This window comes from Podarcis bocagei (assembly GCF_964188305.1).
Source record: "Podarcis bocagei genome assembly, chromosome: 14".
NCBI lineage: Eukaryota > Metazoa > Chordata > Lepidosauria > Squamata > Lacertidae > Podarcis > Podarcis bocagei.
Window position 1 is genome coordinate 22,911,274 of NC_138139.1, and position 23,835 is coordinate 22,935,108.

General features: G+C 45.7%; 1 protein-coding gene and 1 long non-coding RNA gene across 3 annotated transcripts in view; one reads left to right on the forward strand and one right to left on the reverse strand.

Moving 5' to 3' along the window:
• The window catches only part of ADAMTS17 (ADAM metallopeptidase with thrombospondin type 1 motif 17), a 189,044-nt gene extending 181,647 nt beyond the window's left edge, over nucleotides 1–7,397 (forward strand). Inside the window, 2 exon segments of the mRNA XM_081171354.1 lie at nucleotides 202–379; nucleotides 3,842–7,397. Of these exon segments, the coding sequence (XP_081027480.1) occupies nucleotides 202–379; nucleotides 3,842–3,993 (330 nt within the window). The 3' untranslated portion in view covers nucleotides 3,994–7,397.
• Nucleotides 196–23,720, reverse strand: LOC308573911. Of its 2 annotated transcripts, XR_014002222.1 has the most exons (5): nucleotides 23,508–23,720; nucleotides 20,905–21,068; nucleotides 10,259–10,312; nucleotides 4,451–4,504; nucleotides 196–332 (listed from the first exon to the last, which is right to left on the reverse strand). It is a non-coding gene; the product is annotated as an uncharacterized lncRNA (long non-coding RNA). The 2 variants fall into 2 exon arrangements; XR_014002221.1 differs by lacking the exon at nucleotides 10,259–10,312.
• Nucleotides 23,721–23,835: the final 115 nt, after the last annotated feature.

Below are 23,835 nucleotides of genomic sequence, written 5' to 3' on the forward strand. Positions count from 1 at the left end.
GAGCTCAATTGCACAACCTTCTTTAAAGGGAAGCTGTCCAAAAATATTGCAGTTTGAGCATCAGCTAAACTGCATTACTTGCCAGGGATTTTCAAAGCCAAATTGGGCATCATCTGATGTCATCCCAAGAGCCTCTCCGCTGTCTTCGTGGGCCTTCCGACTGTTATATACAATTCACCAAGGTCACCTTCTCTTCTCCAGTGCTCCTCAACTTGTGGGAAAGGCCTTCAGTCCCGCGTGGTACAGTGCATGCACAAGGTCACGGGTCGCCATGGCAACGAATGCCCTGTCCTCTCCAAGCCTGCAGCCTACCGACAGTGTCACCAAGAGGCCTGTAACGAGAAGATCAATGTGAACACAATTACCTCACCAAGACTTGGTAAGTATGGCTGCATTTGTCACCCTAAAGAAACAAACTCTGAAGCTAGCGACCATTCTCCAACGACTTTGTGTTGATGTGTAGAGTGTCAGAACAGGTATGGCTTGGCAGATTTGCACAGCAGGGTTAAAAGCACCTCAGAGGATGGGGCATTTAGATCAGGAAAACTGCACCCCTCCCCTACTGATGCTATTCTGATCAATCCCATCTCTGTCCCACCAGCATTACTCTGACTGGAGCCCCCAACATTGCTTAAAAGTGGACAAAAGCAGCAGGAGATCCAATAACGGCTTGTTCTGTAACATCAAGCTTATTTTAGTTATTTCACAATATTTATATGCCACTTGATTATAATAGAACCTCAAAGCAGTTTGCAAAAGGGGAGGTAACAACACTAAAATTATCAGTAAAAAAAAAAAAGCCAGGTAAAAATCACATATTTAAAGCATTCGAAAATATTTAAAATCCGCTATAAGATAAAACCACATTAAAATACTGGGATAGCTTCTACATGTCTGGATAGACTTATTCAGCCACACCAAGTATATTTATATATTTGTTTTATTTCACGTGTATATATGTACCACTTGATTGTAATAAAACCTCAAAGCAGTTTACAGAAAACAATAAAACAATAAAAGTAGCCTTTTAAAAGCATTTGAAAGTGGCTATTCAGAACCTTCAAAAAAGATGCCTGCCTGATGTCGCTGTCCGGCCTTGATTAAATGCAATTAACATGTCTAGGGCAGTGTTTCCCAACCTTTTTTGGGCAACGGCACACCTGTTTAATGAAAAAAATCTCGCAGCACACCACCATTACAGCCCCGTGACGTCAGCGCGCAGCGTCACGCCGGGAGGGACACACGAAAGTGAAAGTTTTTAATTTTTTCCCCTCCCCCTTGCCGGGGAACCTCCAAGCTTTGGGGGTGGGGGGGAGGAGGCAGCAGAGCGAGGGACTGAGGGACGGCGGCAGCTGAGGCGGCGGCGGCTGTTGTGGTGGTGGCGGCGATAGCAGGCGGAGGAGGGGGCGGCGGCGGGAGTTGCTGCTGCTGTTGTTGCTGCTGCTGCCCGGACATGCCGGCCTCCTCCTCCTCCGCTGTCTCGTGCTCCTCCCTTTTGCACGCGCTGCCCCGCCGCTCGGCACCACCACCGCGGAGCCGCCCCCGGCTCGACGCGGATCCTCGCCGCCGCCGCCTCTCACCGCCCGACTCGCCCGCCTCCCTCCCACGGCACACCAGCCGATGTCTCACGGCACACTAGTGTGCCGCGGAACACCGGTTGGGAAACACTGGTCTAGGGGTTCCCCCTTCCCAAACAATGTCCATGGAAGGGTGGGGGAACCAGACTGGAAGCCACAGGCAAGGGAGGTGAATCTTTCCTTTCTTCCACTGAAGTCCTGATGAAACACCCCACCCCCGAGATCACTACTACTCCCAGGAGGAAAGCTTTTGTCTAGTTGATCCTCCTGACACATGTGGATTCCCTCTTCTGTGAGAAGGAAACATTTGGCCTTAATTTGGAAAATGTCCACTTCAAATATTTCCCATGTATGATAAGTGGGAAGTCCCTGGGTTTACAGTGCTCTGAACAAACATTTTTAAATGTGCCTGCTAATTGTGAGGGCTACAAACTTGTGTTTAAAAAAACAAAGCACACACACAAGTGAAAATGGAGATTCCCAGGAAGTCAAGTACTGAAGTAAACACCCATCCTAGTTTGCCAGGTCTTAGCATGGTGCTCATGTGTGTATATCAGGAGTGAGGAACCTTTGACTCTCTAGAAGTTGCTGGACTACAACTCCCATCAGCCCTAGCAAGCATGGCCGATGGCCAGGAGTGATAGGAGAACGTCATTCAGCAACACCTGCAGGGCCAAAGATCTCCCACACCTGCTGTATATTATAAAACTCTGAGAAGAGATTCAGCCAGGGCACCTCCTGCATCGCTGATCTGTGCCACCACCTTCCTCCCAGATCAGTATGTTCACCTGGCACCAGTAGGGGTGGTGGAAAGGACTGGTGGCGGAGCAGCTTCAGACCCTCCCAACCTTAGACTCTGTATATTTCATGAGAGCTATGGCAGCAGCACGAGGCCTGCGTGAAGTGGTTCAAGTTTCCCAGCAGCTATGACTTACTAGGCAGCCTTAGGCAAGCTTCAGGGTGACCAGGTGGAGATGGAGGAGAAATGTGATCCAGTTGGTATTTAAAGGCAACTCTACCTAATTTTCTCTTTCCATAACAAGATGAGAACAGAAACGCTCCCATCCTTCAAAATTCACAATTCTCCTAATTTTGCCATGCAGTTCTCCAATCAAGTACTGTGCAGTGGTACCTTGGTTTTCGAACATAATCCGTTCCGGAAGACCGTTTGAGTTCTGAAACGTTTGCAAACTGAAAACTCAGTAGCCAACAGCTAGGCCTCAGAATCTTGCACTCAGTGGAAGCCGTGTGGCATGTTTGACTTCTGAAGCGTGTTCGAAAACCAAAGCATTTATGGCATTTGAAAACCGAAATGTTCATCAACGGAGACGTTCGAAAACCGAGGTACCACTGTAATGTGTTCAAAAAATGCACATGGCAGTGAAAATTGTGCAAGAAAAATGCATTGTATTAGGGAAAGTTGCTTTACAAGAATGTGTACAACGAGGAAAACGCCACAGTGAAATCCTGACAAATTTCCATGAGGGTTCTTTAATAAATGAATAAATAAATAAATCTCAAACAGATGTCAACAACTGAACTTAAGACTGGGACAAATAAGAGATACAGAATGGATCAGCTGTGCCTAGCTATTCCTCTGCATGACTGTTAGCCCTAGTGCATGCAGGGCATCCACACTCCAGAGCATTGATCATTCTGGCCTGCCTTCCAAGTTTGTTGTAAAGTTTATTCAGGTGATGTGTTTGAAGTTAATTTAACCACACAGGGAAAACACGGCCCATAGTTCAATCCCCAGTTAAAATGACTTGGGGTAAGAGCAGGGGTCAGTAAACTTTTTCAGCAGGGGGCTGGTCCACTGTCCCTCAGACTTTGTGGGGGGCCGGACTATATTTTCAAAAAAACAACGAATGAAATCCTATGCCCCGCAAATAACCCCCAGACGCATTTTAAATAAAAGCACACATTCTACTCGTGTAAAAACACGCTGATTCCTGGACCATCCGCGGGCCGGTTTTAGAAAGTTTTAGAAAGCGATTGGACCAGATCTGGCCCCCGGGCCTTAGTTTGCCTACCTAAGGGTAAGAGGGCTGGGAGAAAACCCTCAAAAACCGCTGCCAGTCAGAATACCAGGCTAGATGAACTAATTGTCTGGGCTCCAGATAAGGCAGTTTTTATATGTTCATAAATACAGAGTATTGTGGGTTGTGTAACCCTTTCCCTGTGATCCCAGCCCCTTCCCCACAAAACTTTTTCTATCTTTTTTTTTCTCTCTCTTCCTCCCACCCCACATTATATTCCAAAAGCTGCTCTGACCTACAAGTGCACAGGCGACCAGTGGATGGTATACTGTCGCGTGATTCGGGAGAAAAATCTCTGCCAGGACATGAGGTGGTATCAGCGCTGTTGCCAGACCTGCAGAGACTTCTATGCAAGCAAGATGCAACTGAAAAGTTAATGACACCCGCCTTTTGCTCCTTTAGGGTATTACAGCTCCTATGTACTGCTTCATACAAAATGTGTCGTTAACTTATGGAACTGCCTGCCACAAGATAGTGGCAATAGCCACTTAGCTTAGATGGCTTTTTTTTCTTTTTCTTTTAAGGATTAGACAAAATTCATGGGGGGGGGATAGGTCTGTCGATAGCTAAACAGCCATGACAGCAAAATGGAACCCCCCCCCCAAAATCCACAGAGGCAGTCTACCTCTGATTGCCAGGTGCTAGTGACCAACAACAGGGGATGGCCATTTCCACCGGGCACCAGCGGCAGCTGGCTGGCCACTGTTAAAATGTCAAAATGCTTGAATAGATGGACCTTGGCCCAGTGTAGCCAGGAAAAGTTGCAAGCTTGAGGGTAAGCTGCCTACCAGATCTTCAGCAAGCCACTCAGACTTGGTGGATTCCAACGCTTACCTAATAGGACTTGAAACTCCTTTTGCAGACCGGATGAACCAAAGCAATCCACGACTGAAAAAGAGAAAGAAAGAAAAATTCGTCTCCAAGCCAATCCTAGAGATTTTTATGATGTTTTGACGTTGCGACTCCCCCCCCCCGCCCCCCAGTAATATATATAGATTATTTCCAGCCACTGGATGGCTTGCTACCATTTTCCTTTACTTAAAAAAAAAGGAAAAGATTTGAAAAGTGATTAAATTGACTAAAGTTACATGTACCTCAACAGGGTAAGCCTCTGGCAAATAACTCAGTGTAGATAGAGACATTACTTAATGCTTCAGCCTTTGGCTTCTACGTTCCATTCCCAGCCCGAAAGTGCGGGCGGAGGCTGGGTGGCTTGAAAGCAAGAACCATTAATGAAATGCTTATTTTTTAATTTTTTTTAAAAAAGAGGCATTGCTAGAAAAGCTCCTGAAAGCCAAACAGCAGTGGATGAACGCATCTGAAATCTCTGCAGAAAGCTCGCCACAGCTGCTGCCAGCATTCCACTGAGTATAATTTTAAAGGAGTGAAAAGAAGAAGAAAAACGAATCAAGGGCTGACATTCCGCTTCCTCTCTGCCAACATATATTCTCTTTTGCCTTGTTTTGTTTTTTATTAAGGTGCTTTATTTATCCAGTGTTGCAATACATAAATAGAAGACGACTGTAATGATCCCAGGAGACCCAGTTCAACTCAAAATGCTTCATAACTCTACAGTGGTTCATCAAGTTCAATCGTGAAGTTTTCCATCAGACCAGTTTCAGTAGCCCAGCTGAGCTGCATGAAAACATGCCTGGCCCACCGCACCCACCACTGCAGCTGCATAATGAACCTCCACATGTGGCACAGAAATTTCAGTGGAAGGGTCAGCCCTAAGCACTGAAAGCAAGTTTTTATGTCCGGCATGGGGAACCTGTGGCCCTCTGGAGGTTGTTGGACTCCAATCTCTATCCGTCTCAGTCATCGGGGCCAATGGTCAGGTAAGAGCTTTAGTCCAGTAACATCTGGAAAACCACAGGTTCCCATTCCTGTCCTGCCTATTATTTTGCAACGAGTCCGGACATCCGTGCAGCGATCACAGTATTAGAATTGATGTGCTGAATTTGGGGGAGAGGTGTTAGCAGGAAGAGGGGTTAAATCTTCTCGGCTCTGTTATTTTGGGTGAGAATCCTTACTTTATCTCTTCCTGGGCAGAAGGCATATCCCTGTTTCTCTTCTTCCACACCCACACTCCGGTTTGGACATCATTTATTGTTTCCGATCTGGACCATTGGGGTAGTGCCACAGAGCTGCCCTCCCAACAGCGGCATTGATGTTACAGCTCACCTGGATGGTACAGAGGCAGGACAGGGCTGCAGGAAGGACCCAGCACAGCATCACCAGCACAGCCAATCTGGATCTCCTACTGCGGTGCTGAACATTGCTGCTGTCCCACCCCGCCAGCCCTCCCACTGTTCAGATAAACAGCAGCGACACCACTGCTGGGAGGACAGCTCTACCCCACCGCCCCAGCCACTCCTGCATTCAGTGGTGGGAATCTTTTCTCCCTCTCTCTCCAAAGAAATAAAATGGAGTAGAAATGTCATTTCTGAGGGTTGCTGTGGAAGACCGATGCAGCTCAGACATTACCTTTCACAGGCTCTATGGCAAGCAGTGCTGTAAGCAGAGAGAAGCATTGCCACTTTCATGGGTGTGCCGATTTAAACATGCTCTGTTAAACAAAGTGCATTCAGGTCAGATGTTTGCATCTCCAGCCACAGTGCTGAAGATTAAGCTGTGAATCTCCACCTCAACACCTTCGCTACGGTGACAAGTAGGTAGCAAATGGGAGGCTCTGCTCCATGAAGCCGCTCTGTCCTCTGCAACTCTGTTGACTGGAAGGCCAAGTTCATATTAGGACATTCTGATACCCCTAATACAGAAATGGCCCCGAGTTGAAATCAGAACTCACAAAGATCCCTGGATGTGCATTCAGACATGCATTTTGCTTTTGTTTTTAAAAAAGTTCATCCTATGAAAAGACATTGAAATCAATCTACTACACAAATTGGTTTTAAAAAAACCTCAGGCATCGCAGATGTTGGACAATGAACTGGGTTTTCCAGAGTATGGACCTGGGATCTTATCAAGATGGAAATAATGATAACGGTGCTCGAAAATTCAGGACCAGCTTCTAACCCTTCTCAAGGCAATGGGAATGTTTGGATCAAAAGGAGCTTATTCACTCGCTGAGTTCCATTGGTGCTAGCCTGCTTCTGTATTATCAGGTTGTTTGTGGGGCAGGGTTCTGTGGTTCTTTATACATATATTTACAGGCAGGGCTGCAATGATGGCTTGGCAGCCATATGCAAAGACACTGTGTAGTCTTGGTGGTGAGCCTAGTACATCCTTCCCCAACTGCCTACCCTCCTGTTGTTTTTGACTACAACTCCCATCAGCTGTGCTCCTATCAGTCCCCAGCATCATATGACTGTGCTGACTGGGGCTGATGGAAGTTGTAGTCTAAAACCTCCCTAAGATAGGGAAAGCTTACACATTTTGGATTGGATCCATTGCTAGACCTACTCAAGAGTACACCCACTGAAATGAATAGACATGATAACTAACTTAGGCACATTACTTTCAGTGGACCTCCTCTGAGGTGGGCTAACATTGGCTACAACCCTTTGTTTCTTGTCTAGCTTATGGGAGCTAACCTCAGATCTAATCCAGAGAGTTTGTGTTGGATTGGGACCAATTAGACATTGGCTGATTGATGGTGTACACAAGTCTCATTGGTGAGTGACTATAGTAGGACCTTGCTAGGAGTTACTTCTGAACAAACATGTTTAGGATTGCACTTTACTGGGAGACTTGGGTTCAAATCCCTCCTCAGCTTGGAAGCTCACTTGATGGTCTTGGGGAAGTCAACCTAAACAGGGTTGTTGTGAGGTTACAATAAAACAACCTGACTTCCACTACTCTGTGAGCTTCCGAGACGAGGAATAGGTGATAAAGGTAATATATTCTGCCACCACCACCCCGCAAAAAATAAAAACAAAAATTTGCCCAACTTCCTCTGGATTCTATCAAATTTCTGTACAGTGTAGCTACTAATTATCCAATCCAGTTTATCTTGTTGAGTTCACTTGGTGTTTGTAATAATGCTTTTGGCCTGTGTTATGTCTTTATAGTGTTCCTTATTCTCCTCCTCAAAATCAGTCATAGAAAGACATTCAGACTGCATTTCAGGCCTCTTTGCTGGTGTCTCTTAGATGTTATGGCTACATCTAGGAAACTGTTCATGAACGAACCAAACCAACATACTAAGGCGATCCCTGGTCAGATGCTTCTAGTAAAATGATCATCCCATCCTCATTATGCTTCTGCTCTGTGAGATCAGGCCCATCCCAGGCTGATAGCCTGCCTGTACCCTCCAGAGTGCCAGTGTTGTGCCAGAGTTCCTTTCAGACCCCAACCCAGCAGTTCTGTGCTGTGAAAAAATCTTGTTTGGGATGGAGTGGGTAGCAGGCTGGCCTTTGTGCTAGGAGGACTGGCAGAGAAGCTGCAACTCATTTCCATCACTTTGGCACTGGTCTGAATAGCCAGACCTCATCAGCCAACTCACAGCATCATGGCTTAGGCTGCAATCAAAAGAGCCATGATCCTGCATGCTGAAGGTATCTTTTGCCTTGCACTATGAAACGCCAGCCTTGCAGATACAGAGACTGGGTTGTATGGCTGAGAATTAGTTTAGATGGCTTTTTTTTAAAAGGGTGTAGCCAAATCCATGGGAGCTAGGGCCTAATTGGCGCTAGCAACAATTGCTAATGGAGCCTCTGTACACAGAAGCAGTGTACCACTAAATATTTTGTGCTGGGGACAAACAACATGGAAAGGGTAGCCCCTTCAAGGCACAGATGGTGTGCCTTCTTGGAGGATCACTGGAAACAGAACCCTAGGCTAGGTCTTCCTTTGACCCAACATGCCACTCTTACACTTATGCTGTATAGGAGGGATGGAGGACTTGTGGTTTTCCCAGTGCAGTTGGACTCTGTAATTTCCACCAGTCCCAGCCCAGCATGCCTAACAGGCAGGAAAGATGGGCAATTGAGTCTAGCAACATCTAGAGTGCCACGGGCATGGAAGCCAACTCTTAGTGGTTGAGGCCCCTTCAGTCCCCTCCAATAAAATATTAGAGGGGCTTAGTTGAAGAGCATTGCTGTTCAACTGGTTTGTGTGTGTCATGTGATGGGTTATGCAGGACAGGGCTTACCTGCCCCCCAATATTTTATTCAAGTTGGCACCCCTGGCCATGGGTTCCCACCATTCCTTCTGTACAGTGAATTAAGTGCTTGAAATTGAGGGCTGTTTCCAAAACGGTTGCTGAGATGGTGCAAGGGTTTGTTCAAATAAAATTTGGTTTTGAAAAAGTCTGGTGGACCATTGCAAGATCTGAGGCAAGGCTGAAGTTCACAACATTTTCTTTTTCACCTTCCATCTCCTAAACCAGTCCTATTGCCCATCTCCCCATTAAACGCACAGATCTTTTGTCATGCCATTGTGTTGTCCCTTGCACAACAATCTTCCAGCAGGGCAGCAAGTATGCCAGTAAGTGACTTTAATCCTACATTGGATGCAACCTGTTTTTGTGTTGTTGTTTTTTAATTTACCAAGCTTTCTTGGGAAAAGGAAAATCCAGATTAAATGGGGAGTACAGGCTGCCATTTTGATGCCAGCAATGTTGTGTGTACACTGCAATTAACATGGGTTCATGCGGAGCATCAATGCCACATCAAGCACCCGCAGCCAGAATATATACAGTGGCTGTGGCTTCTTCATCTGTACTTACTATGTAGGCACCTGTTGGTTTCAGTGTAGCTACAGCAACGCCTTTGGTTTGCTCCCTTTCAGCCCAGCCCTCTTGGATTACAAGGGTAGGAATCCCATTGCTTAAATCCATTTTCTATGTGCTGCTTTTAAGTACTGTACATTTGTAATTGCACAAGTTGTCACATACGGAGTGTAGATTCTCACTATCATATGGTGCTATCTTTTTGTCTTTTGTCTATATGATTTTTTAAAACAAACAAACACCTTTGCAGTTGGATACTGATATTTTATTCTAATGCAAGGTAATAATACCGTGTTACGTTTTTCAATACCAAGTGCAAAAATGTGTGTGTGTATATATATAGATATAGATATATTTCCCAGTAATTAATTTCCATATGAACTGTAGCCATTGGTAATATTTCTAATTCCTTGCCCCACCCTACTCTGGTGCTGTAAACAAATAATAATAATAATAATTCCAGTAAAGCATAATGCAACAAATTGTAAATTAAAAGAGATCATTCCAATTTGGGGATTTTTTTAAAAAGGTTCAACATGTATAAGATAATAACAGCAGCAATAACAACAATAATAAATGTATTTTTTCCATAATAATTGCAAGTCTTGCTTTTACCTGTATCATGCAGACCTGAGTTGCTTCTGGATAGCTTGCTCTGTTGGCACCATGATCCTAAACTCATACTTGCTTTCTCTTGTGCAGAGCGAGTCAGTTCAACTGCATTTCCAGCAGGCCAAAATTGTATTTAGCAGTGGCCTCATGTGCAGCCACAATTAAGGCTGCAGAATCCATAACCCACACAAGCCAATGGAACATGATGTGTTATGTGTCATCATTGGCAGCATCTGAAAAAGCATGGACTAAATGGCCCTTTGACTGCTGCAGCCCCACCAGAATATCAGGAAATGAAATCACTTCCTCTGGGTCCTAGCCCCTCTCTATAGTCATACCTCATGTTGCGTCCGCTTCAGGTTGCGTGTTTTCATCTTGTGTCTCGCGGCAACCTGGAAGTAGTGGAACAAGTTTCTTCTGGGTTTTGACGCTCGTGCATGCACAGAAGCACTAAATCACGGCACGTGCAGACGCGGCGCTTCTGGATGCGAACGCTTTGAGTTGCGGACGTGCCTCCAGGACGGATTACACCCGCAACTTGAGGTTCCACTGTAATTGTTATGATGGGTTTCAATTTGCCCAGAGAGTCAGTTGCCAACTGCCCCACAGGCTCAAGCCAGTGTGCTCTGCACATTAGTGGTTAGAGCACCTGCTTTGCATGCAGAAGGTCCCAGGTTCAATCCCTGGCATCTCCAAGTAGGGCTGGGAGAGACCCTCTGCATGAAATGCTGGAGAGCCTCTGCCAGTCACCATAGACAATACAGAGCTGGAGGGACCATTGGCCTGACTTGTTTTAGGTAGCTTCCTGTACTTTTATTGAGGCAGGAAAACACGGTGAAGAATGTTGGTGCTGGCACAGCTGCCAAGGCCCTTGGAACAGCCAGAGCTGGACCAAAAGTGGGGCATGGGGAGTGGAAACACCCTGAACAATATTACTGCTCAGGCCAAGAGAGACTGGAGATGACTCTTCTCCCACAAACCCAATGCTGCAATCAAACTGTATGTACTCAAAACTCTAGTTACCAACTGAGCACCAAGTGGCAACACTCAGAGCCAAAACAGACCACTGGAGAGGCTACGTGGGAACAGGGTAAAAGGTAAAGGGACCCCTGGGGTTGCGGCGCTCATCTCACTTTATTGGCTGAGGGAGCCGGCGTACAGCTTCTGGGTCATGTGGCCAGCATGACTAAGCCACTTCTGGTGAACCAGAGCAGTGCACGGAAATGCCGTTTACCTTCCCGCCGGAGCGGTACCTATTTATCTATTTGCACTTTGACGTGCTTTCGAACTGCTAGGTTGGCAGGAGCAGGGACCGAGCAACGGGAGCTCACCCTGTCGCGGGGATTCGAACTGCCAGCCTTCTGATCGGCAAGCTTTAGGCTCTGTGGTTTAACCCACAGCGCCAGGGAACAGGGTACAAGTGCCAAATCAGCCCATCGAAGGCAGCCCTAGAAGCTTAGCTGACTATAAGCGCCACGGTACATTGACAAGCTTCACTGCTGGAGAACTACTGCTTTGCTCTTGGAGGTAGCAGCAGCCAGAGACCATCAGTGGAAGAGGTGAGCTGTTCATCTGGCTTTCCTCCACAACTGCTAGAATTCTTCCTCCTCTTGAGGAAGCCACCCTTTTTGCACCTTTGGTTGGCAAAGGGGAGCCTGCCCCAGTGCCCCATCTCACCTACGCAAAATAGTCTGAGCATATTACACCAATCCTAGCCCGACTGAACTGGCTGCCAGTTAGTTTCCAGGCTCAATTCAAAGTTCTGGTTTCAACCTATAAATCCTTAAACGGATCAGGACTGCAATACCTCAAGGAACGCCTCTCTCCATATGAACTTTCCCAGACCCTGCCATCTTCATCTGAGGGCCTTTTCATATACTCCCTCCATGAGAGTTCCAGAGGGTGGCAACATGAGAACCTCTTCTGTGGTGGCTCCCCCTTTCTGGAATGCTTTCCCCAGGAAGGCTTGCCTGGCACCTTCATTACATATCCTTAGGTGCTAGGCAAAAATGTTTCTCGATAACCAGGCCTTTGGCTGACTAAACATTCTATGACCTTTTCAATGTGTTTGTGGGAGGAGGGGCTATTGATTTGTTTATGGTTTTTGAATTATGTATCTTGTGTTATCATTTTGTATTTTTATGTTGTGAACCGCCCTGTGATCTTTGGATGAAGGGCAGTATACAAATTTTAATAATATTAATAATAACCATTCCTCGATCCAATGCCACCTTCCCAGCACAAGGAGGCTTCCTGTTCTTGGAGGTATCTGAGGTACTAACCGAGGCAGCCTCCCATTGAGGCTATAAAACGGCAGCAAAACACAACAGGCCTTGTCCAAAGGTCGCTCTCTATTAACACATCATTAGCCTTGGAAGAGTCCATCATGTGCAGGAGCCAGATGAGATTGTAATTGTTGAACTCCCTAAACAACAAAAGGCCTGTGGGGGCTCCCTAGGAAGCCAAGAGGCATTGCATAAAGTTGGGAGGGTGAGAATTAATGCTGTAATAGGTTTGGCTGGAGGTATTGGAGACTTCTGCCATTAAACGCCCTCCTGTAATTCTGAGCTGCATCTACAGTGGGTCTGGCAGGTACAACCGGCATAGGATTGGATGATTTCCAAGGGACAACAGCCCCGTGTACCTTCCCTCTTGCTTCCAGCTCCCTTTGGAACAGTCTTCTATTGAGTTCATCGGGGACAGGCAAAACCAGACCATTACAGTGCTTAAAAAAACAGTGCCTGAATAAGAATCCCAGGGCGGCTGGGTTTTTGTTTTTTGTTTTGTTTTACTTTTTTTAGCATAGCAAGCGCTCCCCAGTCCTCGGAGTCCACCTGTTCCCTCCACTCGCACTCAAGTCTTCAGAGAAGCTGACGGCTTTACCAGTCTCTTGAGAGTTTACCAGCAAGCCAGTCTGACTGTTTGTACATTAAGAGGTTTTCTCTGGATGGAATTCCTTTCCAGCAAGCCAGATAATGGAACACCTTCTCATTTCAATCCCCAGAAATGCAGCTGAGCATTACCAGCCTCCTTAAAAACAAAACAAAAACCCTTAAGTCTAAAGCTCTTTAGAACAGCTCCCTTGGGTAGATGAATCAATCAAGGTTTTTTACCTGCAGATAAAAATGTACACAAAATCTGTGGGGCTGGCAAAAAAGAAAGATGCTGGCGTTTTAGCTTTGAGAGTGTGATCCAAAACCACAAGTTCCCCTTGTGGCCAACAAGTCAAACAACCCACTGGGGGAAGAGCTGTGGCTTGGTGATAGACCACCTGCTTTGCCAGTAGTAAGTCCCAGGTTCAATCCCTGCCATCTCCAGGTTGGGCTGGGAGACACTCTCTGCCCGAAACCCTGCAGAGTAGTTGCCAGTCAGGGTAGACCAGGGGTGGAGAACCTCCAGGCTGGAGGCTAATCTTGGCCCACCAGTGAATCCAGTTTGGTCCACAAAGCCATTATCCTCAAAGCATGCCCATCTGCCCTGATGAGGTCTGGGAGGCCAGGATTTAATCCTGTGTTGGCTGTGTGCCATGTTCTAAGTATAGAAACGTGTTGTGTAGTCAAGGCAATCCCTGCTCATCGACTGATGAGTGGAGATTAAAGCACTTCTCAAAAGCGCTGTTTGAAACAGTTCATGCATTTCTCCTGAGAGGGGGCAAGAGAAGTGTACAAGCTGCTTCAAACAGCACTTTTGAGAAGTGATGTAAAGCAGTCCCCACACTCCCATTTCAACTGAAATGATGAGTGCAGGGGCTGCCTTAAGGCACTTTGCAAAAGCACTGTTTGAAGCACACACACCCCTTCATTTAAAGGAGAAGGGGGCGTCTGCTTCAAATAGCACTTTTAATATTAGACAAGCACCATCTCTGTTGTCTTTTTGGCACCTACCGCAGACCTTCCTCTTTCACTAAGCCTTTTGAAGGTTGTATCTGTAGTGGAATTGTCTTTAGATGTTTTTATTGTTTTATCTTTTGTGTGTTTAATGCCCTGGATTCTTTGGAGAGGAAGGAGTAAGAGGGGTATAAGTTTAACTGATCGATTGACAACAACAACAGCAACAACATTATTATTAAAAGCCAATGACTTCAGTAGAGATCCTGTAAAAAGGTCTGTTTCCCATAGACAGTTAAGTCAGAAACAAGAAATCTAGTAGCTAGACAACCTACATTAATACTGGGTCCTAACCTTTGCCAGACAAATTTACTTGGAGGAGACTTTCCAGTTTTCTTTAGAAGGCATTTGTTATGCAGGCAGCAAAGCTGGAGTGCGAGCTGTCACTTGGCCCAGCTCCGCCTGCATTTTCTTGAGCCACGCACATGTCTATATCATGGGACTCCAGGAATTTCCTCCAGCTCTCAGATGGAGAGTGGAAGCTGCTGGCGGGACAGAAGCACTCTGTCCAACAGACTTGCTCCATGACCTAAAAAAATGCACAGGTGGTTAACAAAACTTCAGCCATTTCTCTCTCTCTCGCTCGCTTGCTGTTTTACAGCCTGCAAATTCATTTGCTTCCCCACACGTTTCTCCCTGGCAAAATCGCATAAGGTGCATCCAAGACAAGTCTACTTTCTTTTCCATGAATAATTGCAGTCGCCAGTTGCACCAGCAGTAATTATTCAACTTTGAGGGTAATTAATACATGCTGTGCCTCGCAAAGCTGCCTTATACGCACTCAAGACCATTGCTCCAACCAGCCTAACCCAGTGCTGATGAACAGCAGCTCTCTGGTGACCCAAGCAGAGATTTCCCTCAGCTCTGCTGTTAGAAATCTTTTTGTTGAGATGCCAGAGCTGCCTCATTCCTCTTTTTATCTAGCAGCGACATACCACAGCAAATTTCCCAAATGCTCTTGGGTCCTCTGCAGTCTCCTTCTGGAAGTGCCCACTGCAGCCTCCCTCCAAGCTTCAGGCTCTGTAATCTGACTGCAATGCCATACTTTTCTCAGAAGAGAAGTCTGGGGACGGAGGGAGGGAGGGAAAACCAGTTGCATCTCAAAAACCAGTTGCATGACTACTTCCCCATTCCTTAATTTTAATATGGACAACACATCACTGCCCATTAGCTACACTTCTTTGAACAGGGACAAGCATACTTATGAGATAACTTGCATTTGGTCACATGGCAACCATCCTAATCTCTCATTTTGCGATGTTTGGTCTCAAACAATAATCAAATTATTATTGACAGTATAACTGAAGGTTTCAACAAAACAGGACTAATGATATGTGCGCACACATATAGGTTTATTAGAAGTTGGGCTCAGCAAAGCAAAATATTTCCCTATCATCACCTCCCACATTTTTAATGCTTTATTGTTAATTGTTTTATTTCCTGCTAGTTACATCTCTTCCCTGCCTCTCTGTAGAACAGGTTCAGGGAACCTTTAGCCCTCCAGATGTTGCTGAACTACAATTCCCATCAGCCCTGATCATTGGCCATACTTGCTGAGGTTCATACTTGCTGTAGTTCAGCAACACCTGGATGGCCAAGAGTTCCCCATACCCAGTGGTGTGCCGTCAGGAGACTAGGCTAGTCCCCTAAATGCTCCCAGTAAATTAGAGTATTAAAGTATTAAATCCTGGTGCCTCCTTCCCAAAGCCTAGGACTCATCTGCCTGGCTTAGGGAGGGAGGCGTAATACTTCAACATGGTCCAAGAGCCACCTTCCCAAAGTCCACCCAGATTTGGGAAGGAGGCAAAAGGGCTCTAGCATCCTGTTCAGCTTAGGGAGGCATGATGCTCTCTCACACACAATGTCAGGACAACATCACACATATGATGTCCCCAACATCACCCTTGCAAGCTGGAGCCTCTGCCAATAACTGTACCCCTAAGAAAAATTTCACTGCATGCCACTGCCCTACCCACACCCTATCCAGAACATAGATCTAAGGCAGGCTACAGCTCAGCAAAACTAACACCACTAAAACTATCATAAAAGAGCATTGCAGAACTGAGGTTGGGCTAAAATATTCCCAGGATCACTACCAACCATATGATTCAGTACAGTGGTGCCTCGCAAGACGAAAAGAATCCGTTCTGTGATTCTCTTCGTCTAGCGGTTTTTTCGTCTTGCGAAGCAAGCCCATTGAAGGATTAGCAGATTAGTGCTATTAGCGGCTTTTAGCGGCTTATCTGCTGATCGGATCAGCTGATAAGCGGCTTAGCGGCTTAGCGGCTTAGAAAAAGGGGGGAGGGGGAAAAACCAGCAGGAACTCGCAAGACATTGTCGTCTTGCGAAGCAAGCCCATAGGAAATTCGTTTTGCGAAGCACCTCCAAAACGGAAAACTCTTTCGTCTAGCGAGTTTTCCGTCTTGCGAGGCATTCGTCTTGCGGGGCACCACTGTAGTTGTAAGACTGGGGTTTGGAGAAGAGGAGGCCTGCTGAAATGGTCAGACCCATTTCTTTTGCTAAGCCAACAGCCTTACGTAGGCAAGTCTACTACATACCCCCTTTGTTACAAAAACTAGGGGCAATTTGTTGCCAAAGAAATAGAGGGTGCTTCGAGGCAGGCAGCTTCTTCAGTCAATTCTTTTTCCTGCGTAAGCTGCGTGTGGAATTGCTGTTGACTTTCCACAGCCTAACCTGGTGATGCTGGGGACTGAGCATGGGGATTCTATGCACGCAAATCATGCGCTCTACTGCCACAAGTTTCGAGTTTGGGCCCTGAGGGGAATTTGGAGATGGCGAGGTCAGGGAAATCAGCCAGGAGGCTGGCACCACTGCTTCCAGCATATGCTGCCTCAGACTTCTTAGAACCCTATTTTGGCATTTAATGGTATATGAAGTTGTAAAATAAATAAACAAACCCACCTAATGGTAGGGCCAGCCCCAAGGACAGGCTTTGTGGCACACAAAGCTCTTGACTTCCAAAATCTTGTCCCTTTGCAGCCTTCTTCAGCGAATGGTAGAACCACCTCTGCCAACACTCCCATTTGGGGTGAGGATTAGGTATTTCCTGGCCTCAGACTCTGTCTGAGCACCACACAGGCATCTTTTCTTGCGGCCCCTAATTACACAGATCCAGCCTGACCCTATTTCGTCTCCTCAGCAGACGCTGTACCAACTTATGACCAGAATATATAGCGGAAAACAGGGCTTATTACATTCACAAGGAGCTTGTGAGGAGACATTTTGTTATAATCTATGGCAACAGCATCACCTGCTGACTAATTGTTAAATTGCTCCTTCACCGTTTTCATCCTGAGGGAAAATTTGCACCTTGCTTGAGGGAAATTTTCCCTTGAGATAAAGGACACTTGTCAAAAAGAAAATAAAGGATACTTATCAAGTTATATACACATCACAAACATGGAAGTGAACTGGAATCACAACCAATACTTTGCCAAACTTTATGCCTTAAATAACCTGTTACCAAATAAGGCAAATAACTATTGTACCCAGAAGCATTAAAGAACCTTTTAATGAGGGTGAAAGAGGAGAGCGCAAAATACAGTCTGAAGCTCAACATCAAAAAAGCGAAGATCATGGCTACTGGGCCCATCACCTCCTGGCAAATAGAAGGGGAAGAAATGGAGGCAGTGAGAGATTTTACTTTCTTGGGCTCCATGATCACTGCAGATGGTGACAGCAGTCACGAAATTAAGAGACGCCTGCTCCTTGGGAGAAAGGCGATGGCAAACCTAGACAGCAGCTTAAAAAGCAGAGACATCACCTTGCCAACAAAGGTCCGTATAGTTAAAGCCATGGTTTTCCCAGTAGTGATGTATGGAAGTGAGAGATGGACCATAAAGAAGGCTGATTGCCGAAGAATTGATGCTTTTGAATTATGGTGCTGGAGGAGACTCTTGAGAGTCCCATGGACTGCAAGAAGATCAAACGCATCCATTCTTAAGGAAATCCGCCCTGAGTGGTCACTGGAAGGACAGATCATGAAGCTGAGGCTCCAATACTTTGGCCACCTCATGAGAAGAGAAGACTCCCTGGAAAAGACCCTGATGTTGGGAAAGATGGAGGGCACAAGGAGAAGGGGACGACAGAGGACGAGATGGATGGACGGTGTTCTCGAAGCTACAAACATGAGTCTGACCAAACTGCGGGAGGCAGTGGAAGACAGGAGTGCCTGGCGTGCTCTGGTCCATGTGGTTACGAAGAGTCGGACAAGACTAAACAACTAAACAACCCAGAAGCACTGAGTGGGATGAGATGTAAAAATTCCAGAATTTTGAAGCCATGGGGGAAGTGTTTGTATTTCCCCCTCCTATTCTGTTCTCAAGGGGGCGATTTTAAAAATGCAACCCTTACCTCCTTTATCAAGCCTAAACTTATCTTTCTGTTTTAACAACATGAAATGCATCATATCTAAGTTGTTGTTATTATTATTATTATTAATTAAATTTGTATACTGCCCTTCATCCACAGATTTCAGGGTTGTTCGTAACATAAAAATACAGAATAAAACCACAAGGTGCACAATAAAAACAAGAACAAAAATAAACGAAACAATAAACTCCACTTAAAATGACATAGAGTCTATGTCATAGGCTGTCAATCAGCTAAAGGCCTGATTGAAGAGGAACATTTTTGCCTGGTGTCTAAAAGTGTACAATGAAGGTGACAGCTGAACCTCCCTGGGGAGAGCATTTCCACAAACAGGGAGCCACTGCAGAAAAGGCCCGTTCTTCGTGGAGGAGGCACCCAAAGAAGGGCCTCAGGTGATGATTGCAGAGTCCGTGTCCTTGACGGGTCAGCAAGCAGGACGTGTGAGCAGCAATGCACTTGTGATACCCATCTAATGGCATTCCTCCAGCAATGGAAGTAGAACATAGCCCCCGTTGGCTAGTAGTCATTCATAGCCTCATCTGCCATGAATCTTGCACTTCAACTCCCAGCAACACCCAGAGGGCCTCAGGCTCTCCATTCCATTCCTGACCTCAAGATTACTATCTATCCTTTAATATGAGTGCTGTAGAATATCCAACTATAGATAAAGAAATACAAGGAAGAGGACATGGGTAGGGTGTATCTGGTTTGCTTGCACAAGGCCCCAAGACCAATCCCTGGCATCAGGTAGGGCTGGGAAAGACCTCTGTTGATAGCCAATGTGGTGACCTCCAGATGCTGTTGGACTGCAATTTCCATCAGCCCTGATCATTTGGTTATGGTATCTCGGACTGATGGGAGTTGTAGTCCAATGACATCTGGAGGCTTCCACCACATTGGCTACCCCTGGTGTAGACAATGCTAACTTGGTATAAGGAAACTTCATACGTTCTTCTAAATGCAGCAAGAGATGGCAAGCCTGCTGTCCTTCACTAAAGCTAACCTGTTGTCCCATTAGACCAGTGTTTCCCAAACGTGGGCCTACAGCTGTTTTTGGAATACAACTCCCACCATCCCTAGCTAGCAAGAGGTGATGGGAATTGTAGTCCAAAAGCAGCTGGAGACCCAAGTTTGGGAAACACAGCATTAGACAAAGCAAAATATTAAAAATTGCAAAACACACACACACACACACATACGCTAAGTGCCAGAGGTTACCAGCACAAAAGGATTATAAAAAGACCTCCCTTTCACTGGGCCACCTTTGAGTTCTGAAAATGCCTTGACTCTTTGCCATTGATCTCGTTAAGAGGGATTCCCACATGGCCAACTATGATGAAAAAGACAACCTGCCATCTCACTAGGCTCCGCTTTTTATTAATCCCAGATTAGGAATCACGTCGAAAGTAATAATCGCTCAAACGATTTATGGGTTGCAATATCTAATTGTGCAAGTACTGGACAAAGCTTTCAAGTTGGATGCCAATTTGAACAGCTGCAGCCTGAGCCTTGGCTGGAGAACACCCAAGTGTTTTTAGAATGATATATGCAAAACAAAGGGAAGTCCAGTCTAGGGCTCTGGAGAATTATCATTATAACAGTTATATATAAGGGAGGCAGGACAAATCTGACTCAGTTTGGATTTAAAGGCAAGCCCACTTAATTTGTACTTGCCAGAATAATACACGAACCAAAATGCAGCCATCCTTCAAAATTCACACTTCAAATTTTGCAAGGCAGTTCTTTAGTCAAGTAAAGTGTGCAAAAAAATCATATACCAGGGTAAAGTGTGAATACAAGTGAAAACAACATACAAAAATGCATTATACAATGGGAAATTGTTTTGTGAATATTACGCAAAATTGCATACAAGAATGTGCATATTAGGAGAAATTTGCATTAAAATGCTGGTGCCTTCCATGTGGACTTAAAAAACAATAGCAGCAAAGCAATGTGGAAATGTGAAAAACTGAATTAAATATTGGAAAAGTGAGAAACAGAGAGAAACAGAGATTGACAGATTCGTCTACCTTTCACATAGTTATCCTGCTTCATCCTCGTGACAATTATGTTTTCATTTGTTTTAAATATGGATGAACTGCTAAGCGTTTAGAAGTATCATAGAATACCATACAACAAAGCAGGTAATATAAGGTTCCAAAAAATGGAGACAAGTTCCTATCAGCGAATAGACTTGCTCATCTAGTAAGGCCTGGGTAATTTTTTTAAGGTGTTAGAATAGGATGAAAACTATGCCTGTCTAATTTTGAGGGAAGATGTGCTCCACAGTGCAGCTGCACTAAAGGTTTAGTCTGAAAAGTCACATACCATATTGTATTTTTGTCAAGTTGCTGTGAGACTTTTTATTGTAAAAAGCAACTAATGAAAATAAAATAATAATAATAATAATAATAATAATAATAATAATAATAATAATAATAATAATAATATAACTTGGGTCCCAAAACAAACTGAGTCCCAAGTTTGTTTAGTTAAGAATCATGCCTGCTTTGGCCCAAAACCACACACATGTGATAACACATGTGAGGCTGTCAGTAGTTTTGTCACACACAAACATTCTCCATCCAAGGAACATCTTATTAAAACTCAAAGAAAGAAAGAAAGAAAGAAAGAAAGAAAGAAAGAAAGAAAGAAAGAAAGAAAGAAAGTGCCAAGGTAAACAGACCAGTGCCAAATTTACATACCTCGCTCACATCAGCTTCTCCCCAGGCAGTGATGTTGCGATAGCTGGAATTAATTCACTGAGGAGGAACACACATATCCCTTGTGCAGAAGGTTAGATTGCAAGGTCTTTGGGGCAAAGATCTTTCAACTTGCGCCTTTAAGCGCCTTGCCCATGAATGTTGCTCTATTAAAAAAAAGAAAGATTTCAAGAGAGGAAAGACAGAAAAGCCTATTTAATCCTTTGCCAACCTGGTGTCATCCAGATGTTTTGGATTACAACTCCCATTAGCCCCAGACAGCACGCAGACCCAGTTGGGATCCAGAACATCTGGAGGGCACTGGGTTGGCAAAGGCTGGCCTAATGTATGCCATATTGTTTGATCCAGACCAAAGCCATGGGCGATGCACAATCAGTTCCAAAACAACAGGGTGTTGTTCTCCAGCTCTGTGTCTGAAGTCTGCTGCTAAAACCTGAATTGTTCTTTTGATCAGCAAAAGGCTCCTAATAGCCTGGCCAGTTGCATGGTCCAACAATGGCAGAGGCCAAGGAGAACCCAGCTGTACCAAGCCAAGGGCCCATTAGACCAGCACTCCATTCTCACAGTGGCCAAGCAGATGCCTCTTCGGAAGCTCACCAGCAGAACCAGGGGCTCCCAGAGGGTTTATGGGGCCTGGGGCATGTGCAACTTGGAGTTCCCCTACAATAACTCAAGAATGTGTGTACAAAGGGAGGCATGTGAAAATTATTGCTTGCATGGACTGCGTGCGAGAAGCAGAAATCTCACACGCAGCTCTTGGAAAAAGGAGGGCCATTCCCTGGCAAGAGCTGGCACAGTTGACATCAGAGACAAGCTGGAAGAACATAGTAAATGTGTATCAAACATATGCCACAAAATTAGAAAGCAAGGAACAAAATAAAGTTGGAAACACTTTCTATGTCTAGGTGCATGCAACAGGAATTGCAGGTCTAAGCAAAGTCTTCCTTGTCTTCATTGATGCAAAGTTATCCTGACTTGAGAGCCAGTGCAGTGTAGTGGTTAGAGTGCTGACCTATGACCAAGGAGCCCCAGGTTAAAATCCCCAGCCTTCCACCAGCAATATGGAGAGAATGATACTGGACTACTGGACTATTTTACAGCCTTGTTGCAAATTTACTAAGCTGATTTGGCTAACAGCCCAGAGGACAGGATCACACTTCAAAACGACATTGACAGATTAGAGAACTGGGCCAAAACAAACAAGATGAACTTTAACAGGGAGAAATGTAAAGTATTGCACTTGGGCAAAAAAAATGAGAGGCACAAATACAAGATGGGTGACACCTGGCTTGAGAGCAGTACATGTGAAAAGGATCTAGGAGTCTTGGTTGACCACAAACTTGACATGAGCCAACAGTGTGACGCGGCAGCTAAAAAAGCCAATGCAATTCTGGGCTGCATCAATAGGAGTATAGCATCTAGATCAAGGGAAGTAATAGTGCCACTGTATTCTGCTCTGGTCAGACCTCACCTGGAGTACTGTGTCCAGTTCTGGGCACCACAGTTCAAGAAGGACACTGACAAACTGGAACGTGTCCAGAGGAGGGCAACCAAAATGGTCAAAGGCCTGTAAACGATGCCTTATGAGGAACGGCTAAGGGAGCTGGGCATGTTTAGCCTGGAGAAGAGGAGGTTAAGGGGTGATATGATAGCCATGTTCAAATATATAAAAGGATGTCACATAGAGGAGGGAGAAAGGTTGTTTTCTGCTGCTCCAGAGAAGCGGACACGGAGCAATGGATCCAAACTACAAGAAAGAAGATTCCACCTAAACATTAAGAAGAACTTCCTGACAGTAAGAGCTGTTTGACAGTGGAATTTGCTGCCAAGGAGTGTGGTGGAGTCTCCTTCTTTGGAGGTCTTTAAACAGAGGCTTGACAACCATATGTCAGGAGTGCTCTGATGGTGTTTCCTGCTTGGCAGGGGGTTGGACTCGATGGCCCTTGTGGTCTCTTCCAATTCTATGATTCTATTCTATGATTCTATGATTTTAGGCCTAGGGCTTGGAAAAACCCTGGGGGTTCAGACCTGCGTGACCTCGCCCAGTCGCTGTCTCCCAGCCTTACCTACCCTGCAGGGTTGTTGTGAGGCTAAAACGGGGAAGGGGAGGAAAAACAAGGGCATCCCCTTGAACTCTTTGGAGGAGGTAAAGGTAAAGGGACCCCTGTCCATTAGGTCCAGTCGTGACCGACTCTGGGGTTGCGGCGCTCATCTCGCTTTATTGGCTGAGGGAGATGGCGTACAGCTTCCGGTTCATGTGGTCAGCATGACTAAGCCGCTTCTGGCGAACCAGAGCAGCGCATGGAAACGCCGTTTACCTTCCCGCCGGAGCGGTACCTATTTATCTACTTGCACTTTGACGTGCTTTCGAACTGCTAGGTTGGCAGGAGCAGGAACTGAGCAATGGGAGCTCACCCCATCGCGGTGATTCGAACCACTGACCTTCTGATCAGCAAGTCCTAGGCTCTGTGGTTTAACCCAGAGCGCCACCCACGTCCCATCTTTGGAGGAGAGGGTGGTATAAAAATGCAGTAAATAAACAAGGCTGCATCCCCTGTTCCTAGGAATTTGGCTGCAACAATTACCTCATATTCTTGACAGCAATTATGAAGCGGCCTTCATACGAGGCCCCAGCAAGCTCAGCCCCCTGCTACTGCTGCTAGAGTACTGCCTTTCCCCACACCTTCCAATATCTACGGGGAGCAAAAAAGGAAGGGGGTTAAAAAACAAACAAACAAACAGAGCTGCTGTTCCTTTAAGGCCAACGCGCGCTTCCCTCATCCGCCTCCTGAGGCATGTTCCTGCGCTGACCTCTCCGCCGAACTTGACTTCAAGGAACTGCTCTACGCCCGCCTCCGCCCACCAAGCCCAAGCACTGCCCGTTCTAGCAGGCGATTGGCTGCGGCGCTGCTC